Source organism: Martes martes, assembly GCF_963455335.1.
Source record: "Martes martes genome assembly, chromosome: 7".
Taxonomy (NCBI): domain Eukaryota; kingdom Metazoa; phylum Chordata; class Mammalia; order Carnivora; family Mustelidae; genus Martes; species Martes martes.
The window spans coordinates 72,432,824-72,440,732 of NC_137894.1; the positions used below are offsets into that span (position 1 = coordinate 72,432,824).

Genomic DNA, 7,909 nt, shown 5'->3' on the forward strand with positions numbered 1-7,909 from the left:
TTATTGTAAAATGGGAGTAAGATAGTTTCTACTTCACAAAGACTGAGGAGAATTAAAAGAGCAAATTCCAGGACGCCTGGGTGGCTCAGTTGGTTAGGAGGCTGCCTTCGGCTCAGGTCATGATCCCAGAGTCCTGGGATCAAGTCCTATATCGGGCTCCTTGCTCAGCGGGGAGCCTGCTTCTCCGTCTGCCTCTGCCTACAACTGTCTGCCTGTGCTCGCTCACTCTCTAACAAATAAATTTTTTAAAAAAGAGCAAATTCCTTTTTCTCTTTTTTTAAATATTTTATTTAATTTGACAGACAGAGGTCACAAGTGGGCAGAGAGGCAGGCAGAGAAAGGAGGAAGCAGGTTCCCTGCTGAGCAGAGAGCCCAATGCGGGGCTCCATCCCAGGACCCCGGGATCATGACCAGAGCCGAAGGCAGAGGCTTTAACCCACTGAGCTACCCAGGCGCCCCGAAAAAGAGCAAATTCTTGAAAAGTGCTTAGATGTGTGCCTGAAATGTGAAAAAAGCTCAAAAAGTTATTTGCTATTGTTACTGTTTACTAATTTTACCTATCAGTACCACAGGAATAAGAAGTAATAACAGCCCACATAAATAAGAAAGATCTTCTGGGACTAATCATAATAATTGTTCCAAGGTACAGAGCACTTCCTAGATGCTCAACTTGCATTACCTCCTTAAGCGTTGATGACAACCTTAAAAGAGAGTCGCACTATTAACTCCATTTTACAGTCAAGCAGCACAGAGAGGTTAAGTGTTTTTCTCAAGGTCACAGAGTCGGCACGCGGCGAAGGAACTTTACTCGTCTATTTACCATTTATTGGCAATTCTTACGGTGTCTCAGCAGGAAACCCCGTGGGTGCAAAGGTAAACAGCCTAGGCCCCAACCCACAGGAAGTTTCTGCTTCCAGAGAAGGGGCGGGGCGGGGGCGGGAAAGAGGAGTAAACAAATAGTTCGAACACCGTGTGGTAATTGCTAGAATAGAGGCTCACGACAAAAAGTGCTGCCGGATCTCAGACACTGGAACAAATACTGAGAGTTTAAGGGTCCAAAGGAAAGACATGACAGTTACGGAATAAGCAGTGGATCTCTGACCAACATGTCCTGTAACAAACGTGCCACCCCGAAAGGACGGGAACAGAGCAGAGGTCAAAGAGGAGTCCGAGCGCCTCGCCGAGGGCGGGCCTGACGAGTCCTGGCAGGGCCGGAAAGGGGTTAAGGCTAGCGGGTGGGCGGGGCGCGCGCGTTGATTGGCAGGGGTGGGGCCAGGCTCGTCACCCGCCCCCTCCCTCCGCCCCGGCTCCTCCAACCCCTGGGCTGGCAGGGGGTACCGCCCGGGCAAGGGCCAGGGAGCTGGGCCGAGCCTCCCGTCCCCCTCCCGCAATCCCCTGCCGCGTCCCGCCGGCTGGACGCGCAGGAGAAGTTGTGCCGCGCCCGGGCCGGCCCTGGGGGCTGACCGTCGTTAAAGTTTGGCCCGAAGAGGAAGTGGCTTCGAGCCCCGGCAGGTGGCAGCCGGGCCTGGACAGGGGCGCTCGCGGCCTGCGGGCGGGCTCCCGGAGAGGGCGCGCTCAAGCGCCGGGCCTCGAACCGATTCCCGGGTTCGGGAGCTGGCCTTGGGAGAAAGCGCGGCGGCGGCCGGGGAAAACAACTCCGAAGTTGGAGAGAGGCACCGCCCCGTTCCCGGACGGCCGCCCCCTCCCCGCCCCCAGCCCTGGCATCCAGAGCACCGGTGGGGGAGTCCGGGCCATGGAGCCCCTTCGGGGAAGCGGCAGCGGGGGGTCTGGACCGCCGGAGCGGCGCTACCTCCCCACGGGATAGACGACGGAAGCTCCGGGACTCCTCCTGCACCTCCGGACGGCTCAGGATGCTGCCCACCACCCTCCTCTTCCTCCTCCTGGGTAAGAAACCGAAACGAGACTACTCACCCGGCACCCCGCCCCTAGGGCTGTCACAGAGCCCTGGCGCTCACTGCCTTTCTCTTCTGCCGCCCCGCACTTCCCCTGCCTGCCGGTGTCTCCCAGCCCCTGCCGCCGCCTCCGACGCTGCCTGCCCCAGCCCCCGAGAAGCTGCCAGCCGCTCCCCTCAGCCCTCATCCTCCCTCGGGCTTCCCTCGATCGCCATTCCCACCCCGCAGGCCGTGCGGCCGTACCTTCCCTCGAGGTCACACAGCGCGGCCTCCCCCTGCCCCGCTGCCCCTTCCTTTAAACTACCCGGAAGTCCCAGATGGCTCCCTTTCCTCCTTGAGTTGCTCAGGTGAAGAAAACTAGGGGCGATTCACTCCCCGGCCCTTTCTCGCTCTTCCTCTAGGAGGCGCTCTGGCACATCCAGACCGGATCATTTTCCCAAATCCTGGTGAGTAGAGGATGCGGCTGGGACCCCAAGGGCTTGGGAATAAAAGAAGACCCATGAGGATTCTCTCTTCTCTGAATTCCTCTGGCACCTACCATAGTTTTAGAGTGGCGATCATCCATCCTTATTTTAAAAACGGGGAAACAGAACCAGTGTGAGCTCTCACCTGGTAGTTACATACTATTTTTTTTCCAAATATCCATACTTGATCTCCCTAGCCAGAATGTAGTCTCCCTGATTGTAGAGACAGTATTTCCTTTTCCTCCTGGCCAGTGGCTGGCACAAAGCAGACCTCAGCTCATTTGTAGTGTTGATATTAATGACTATGGGAAAGAAGGGGGCCCGCTAAAGACTATGATTCTAGAGGGCCCTTATGATTCTAGAGTGTGGGTGTAGGTGTGTGGATGGAGAGGGGGAGTTTCTCTGCTCCTTAAAGAGCTCAGGCCCTTAGAGCCCTCAAGGGGAACTGGGGGGGGGGGCGGGTAGGGGTATAACAGTAACCAGCTCTCAACCAGTGTCCTTATACCTTCCTCCCTCTCCAGCCTGTGAGGACCCTCCGGCAGTGCTCTTGGAAGTGCAGGGTACCTTACAGAGGCCCCTGGGCCGGGACAGCCGCAGTGCACCTGCCAACTGCACCTGGCTTATCCTGGGGAGCAGGGAGCAGACCGTAACAGTGAGGTGAGAAGCAGGGCAAGACCCTATCACCCTCCCTCCTTCACCATGGGAAAGCCTTCAGGAATTACTTCTCCATGGAGTTTCCCTCCCTGTCACCAGGTGGAAGAGGAGAATTTGATTTGGCCGAGTCTGCCCTAAAAGCCTGGCCAGTTCTGGCCCAGACACAGTGCATTGGAGCCGAGCTGGGGCCAACATCTAGCTTGGATTCTGGCCCTCTCTGAAGGACAGCAGGCACTCTAGAAACAGTCCTTTGGCTCCGATATGGGTGCTCTGAGGAGTCCTTCAATCCATTGCATATCCTCGCCTAGGTTTCAAAAGCTATTCCTAATTAGCATAGAACCTTCCTCAGCCCCCCATATCTTATAAGCGGTACAGGTCTCCCCAGTCTCCTCTGACTTTGGCCATAGGATTGGGGCCCATGTTAAGTACCTAGCTATTTGCTTCATAGAGTCACTCTCATGAATTTACCCAGAAAGGGCAAAGGGAGCTGTCTGGGAAGAGATGGAGGAAGCAGAACGCCATGCTGCCGCTGGCCTCTGTTAGGACTACTGCCATTAACTGCAGAAATTTGGCTGAGTTCATTTGGCTGTTTGATTTGGATTGTGGATAAGCAGGGGCATGTGCTTCTTGGGGTAGAAGGGACCTGACAGCACCGGGAGTGGAAGAAGCTAGCGGTAGTCAAGAATATCTCCCATCCCTGGGGTGCCTGGCTGGCTCGGTGGGTGGAGCATGGGACTCTTGATCTCTGGGTTGTGAGTTCGAGCCCCACATTGGGTGTGGAGGTTACTTAAAATCTTAAAAATGAAAAAAAAAAAAAAATCTCCTGTCCCACCCGCTCTCCTCCACTCCTGTAGGTTCCAAAAACTGCACCTTGCCTGTGGCTCAGAACGCTTGGTTCTGCGCTCCCCTCTCCAGTCACAGATCTCCCTGTGTGAGGCACCAGCCAGCCCCCTGCAGCTTCCTGGTGGCAACGTCTCCATCACCTACAGCTATGCCGGGGCCAGAGCACCCCTGGGCCAGGGCTTCCTGCTCTCCTACAGCCAAGGTACGCCAGACAGGGAGGTCTCTGGAACTAGAAGAACAGGTAGTAGAAGCCCCAGGGAGGAGGGGAGGACGCCACCGGTGCCCCTATTTCACACCTTCTCCATGCCTCCTGCAGATTGGCTGATGTGTCTGCCTGAAGAGTTCCAGTGCCTGAACCACCGCTGCGTGCCCTTGGCCCACCGCTGCGACAGCATTGATGCCTGTGGCGATGGCTCTGATGAGGCAGGCTGCAGCTCAGACCCCTTCCCTGACCTGACCCCGGCCCCTGTCCCCACCCCACCCTGCAATCACACCTTGGAAGACTTTTATGGGGTCTTCTCTTCCCCGGGCTACACACACCTGGCCTCCATCTTCCACCCCCAGTCCTGCCTCTGGCTGCTGGACCCCCATGACGGTCGGCGGCTGGCAGTGCGCTTCACAGCTCTGGACCTGGGCTACGGAGATGCAGTACACGTGTATGATGGCCCTGGGCCTCCCAAGACCTCTAGGCTGCTGCGCAGCCTCACCCACTTCAGCAACGGCAAGGCTGTCACTGTGGAGACGCTGTCCGGCCAGGCCATTGTGGCCTACCACACAGTTGCCTGGAGCAATGGCCGGGGCTTCAATGCCACCTACCACGTGCGGGGCTACTGCCTGCCCTGGGATCGACCCTGTGGCTTGGGCACCAGCTTGGGGGCCAGCGAGGGCCTGGGGGAGCGCTGCTACAGTGAGGCGCAGCGCTGTGACGGCTCCTGGGACTGTGCTGATGGCACAGACGAGGAAAACTGCCCCAGCTGCCCACCCGGACACTTCCCCTGCGGGGCGCCCGGCACCCCTGGGGCCACCGCCTGCTACCTGCCTGCCGACCGCTGCAACTACCAGACCTTCTGCGCCGATGGAGCAGACGAGAGACGCTGCCGGCACTGCCAGCCTGGCAACTTCCGCTGCCGGGATGAGAAGTGTGTGTATGAGACCTGGGTGTGCGACGGACAGCCAGACTGCGCCGACGGCAGCGACGAGTGGGACTGCTCCTATGCCCTACCTCGCAAGGTCATCACAGCCGCCGTCATTGGCAGCCTGGTATGCGGCCTGCTGCTTGTCATCGCCCTTGGCTGCACCTGCAAGCTCTATGCCATTCGCACGCAGGAGTACAGGTCAGTAAGGGTGCAGCCAGCCGTCGGGGAGTGGGGGACCCAGGGCGAGACTGACGGTGCCTGCACCGTGGACATGTTCTGGGGACCTGCTTATGGGTTGGCTCCTGGAGTTGTCCAGCTGGGGGACAGGGTGCTCCTCTGAGGACAGGTCTTGATGCTGAAAGCAATCTCAAGGAAGGAGGGGAACCTTAGAGGACTTCTGGGAAAACCAGGGCCTAGCTCAGCTGTCCTGGCCTGGGTACGGAGGGAAGAGATGCATCCGGGCTCAGACAGGCTGCTCTGGCTGGCACCACCTGTGAATGAATAGCCCTCATTCCTTCCAGCATCTTTGCCCCACTGTCCCGGATGGAGGCTGAGATCGTGCAGCAGCAGGCACCACCCTCCTACGGGCAGCTGATTGCCCAGGGCGCCATCCCACCTGTAGAGGACTTCCCTACAGAGAACCCTAACGATGTAAGTGACCTCCCAGCCCTCATCCCTCCTGCTTCCAAGTCTCCCAGGGCCCCGCCACCGTACCATCCTTCTTTAGGCTTGTGGCCCTCCCCACAACTGACCCTGGCATCTGCCTCCTCTCCTTGCAGAACTCAGTGCTCGGCAATCTGCGCTCCCTGCTGCAGATCTTGCGGCAGGACATGACTCCAGGGGGTGCCTCAGGTGCCCGCCGCCGCCAGCGGGGCCGCTCTGTGCGCAGGCTGGTGCGCCGGCTCCGCCGCTGGGGCCTGCTTCCTCGAGCCAACCCCCCGGCCCGGAGCCCTGAGACCAGATCGCAGGTCACACCTTCTTCTGCTCCCCTTGAATCTCCGGATGGCAACACAGGTCCTGCCCGTGAGGGTGGGGCAGTGGGTGGGCAGGATGGGGAACAGGCACCCCCACTGCCTGTCAAGGCTCCCCTTCCACCTACCAGCGCGTCTCCGGCCCCCACTACTGTCTCCGAGGCCCCAGGACCACTGCCTTCCATGCCCCTAGAGCCGTCACTGTTGTCTGGAGTGGTGCAGGCCCTGAGAGGCCGCCTCCTGCCCAGCCTTCGGCCCCCAGGACCACCTCGGACCCCACCTGAACCCCACACCACAGTCCTTTCTCTGGAGGACGAGGATGATGTGCTTCTGTTGCCGCTGGCTGAGCCGGGGGTCTGGGTGGTCGAAGCGGAGGATGAGCCACTGCTTGCCTGAGGTGACCCAGCGCCCATAGGGGCTCTGGTCACCATGACGACAACCCTTTAGAGGGCAGCTCAGCTTCCCTTCCCCTACTTCCCTGACCCTCCGTCTGAGGGGCCTTGGTGAGCCTCCTGTTGACCCTGTGTAGCTGCTGTAAAATTAGGTATCCCTCAGGCAGGGAAAGGGCTCCCACAGAGCTCCCTCTGCATATGCCCAAGACCGCAGTCTTTACCGCCACTGTCTCCCCATACCACCACCACCCATGTGGCTATTTTTAAAAAGTAAATTTCTTAAAGGGTCATAGGCCTGGACACTCCATCCTTACCAAACCCTTACCCAAAAGTGGCCTTTAAGCACCAGAATATCAACTGGCTGGAGACCTCCAGCCCTCAGGGGAAGGATTTGGGCAGAGCCTGGGGCTTTGCCAACTATAATCCTTCCTACCAGGCCTGGCTCATAAAAAGAGCACAAAAAAATGCTTTTGTCCCATAGCTAGGTCATTGCCCAGCAAGTCAAGTTTGAAAATAAAAGAACAAGAAATTTCCAATTTTTGTAAATGAGCTATGGCCACAGCCCTATCTCTACTTGTCTCAGCTTATTGTTTGCCTCCTTGTGCTCTTCCCTACGAAGGCCTCTGGTCTGCCCTCCCACTCCCGCCCTCTTTCTACTCACTTTCAAACCACATACCCTTGGTTTTTATACCACTCTGAGGGTAAGAAAGTTCCCAGAACCTTAGGGACCAACTCTCTCCACCGCCCCCACCCACCCCTGGGGCTCAGCTCTTACAGTGAGTGACACCACGGGTAAGCACCAAGCCTCTTTACTCACCGCCAGGCCAGAAGTCTGGTGAGCCAGCTGAGCCATGTAGCTGGGAAGGTTCCCGTTTATGGAGTTCTCCTAGAGCACAGATCACAGAAGCAGAATGTCCCTAGTGGAAGACAGGAGCCACGACTCCTGGCCTCCACTCTGCACCCCACCCACCAAGCAGTTACAGTCTGTCCTAGGTGAGACATAAATTGAGGGAAAAATCATAATCATTTGGGGTGTGAAGATGCTGGCATCACTTTGACCAAATCCAAAGGTGGGCATGGTGCCCCAAGAGTGGAAAGGAGGCATTCCCCCACAGAAGCAGAATTCCCTCAGGCTCGCCCTTACCCTTCCTGGCAGGCCTGGCCTCTCCCCATCCCCTGGTGGAGGGGCCTTGATCACAGCCTGTCAGCATCCTCACAACCCAGCCCCAAACACATATTTCCTCCTCCCAGGGAGCAAGAGCCTAGAGGAGTGGCAGAGGGTGAATGTGATACAGTCACAGGATCATGGGATCTTGATTTGGGAAAGAGCCAGAATCCTTTCACTCCACTCTCCGGAGACTGGGGAAGGGCCTTCAGAGATCCCTATCCTTGCTGACTCTTCCCCCTTTGGGACTTCCTGAGTGCTCACAGTCCCTGGGTTCCCCCAGTGTCTGGCCCAGAGAAGCAGGGAGTGCTGATTTCCCTCCCACACCTCCCCATCAACAGTCTGTGCCTCTCCCTTGCTCCTCTCTTCAT

The 7,909-nt window shown here is 57.8% G+C and overlaps 1 protein-coding gene across 1 annotated transcript; it reads left to right on the forward strand.

Moving 5' to 3' along the window:
* Nucleotides 1–1,324: 1,324 nt before the first annotated feature.
* LRP10 (LDL receptor related protein 10) lies at nt 1,325–6,919 on the forward strand. The gene is given in 8 exon segments (XM_080807609.1): nt 1,325–1,780; nt 1,782–1,905; nt 2,315–2,359; nt 2,899–3,034; nt 3,886–4,076; nt 4,191–5,208; nt 5,532–5,661; nt 5,790–6,919. Coding segments are annotated over 8 exon segments (2,259 nt in total). The 5' UTR covers nt 1,325–1,753; the 3' UTR covers nt 6,378–6,919.
* Nucleotides 6,920–7,909: the final 990 nt, after the last annotated feature.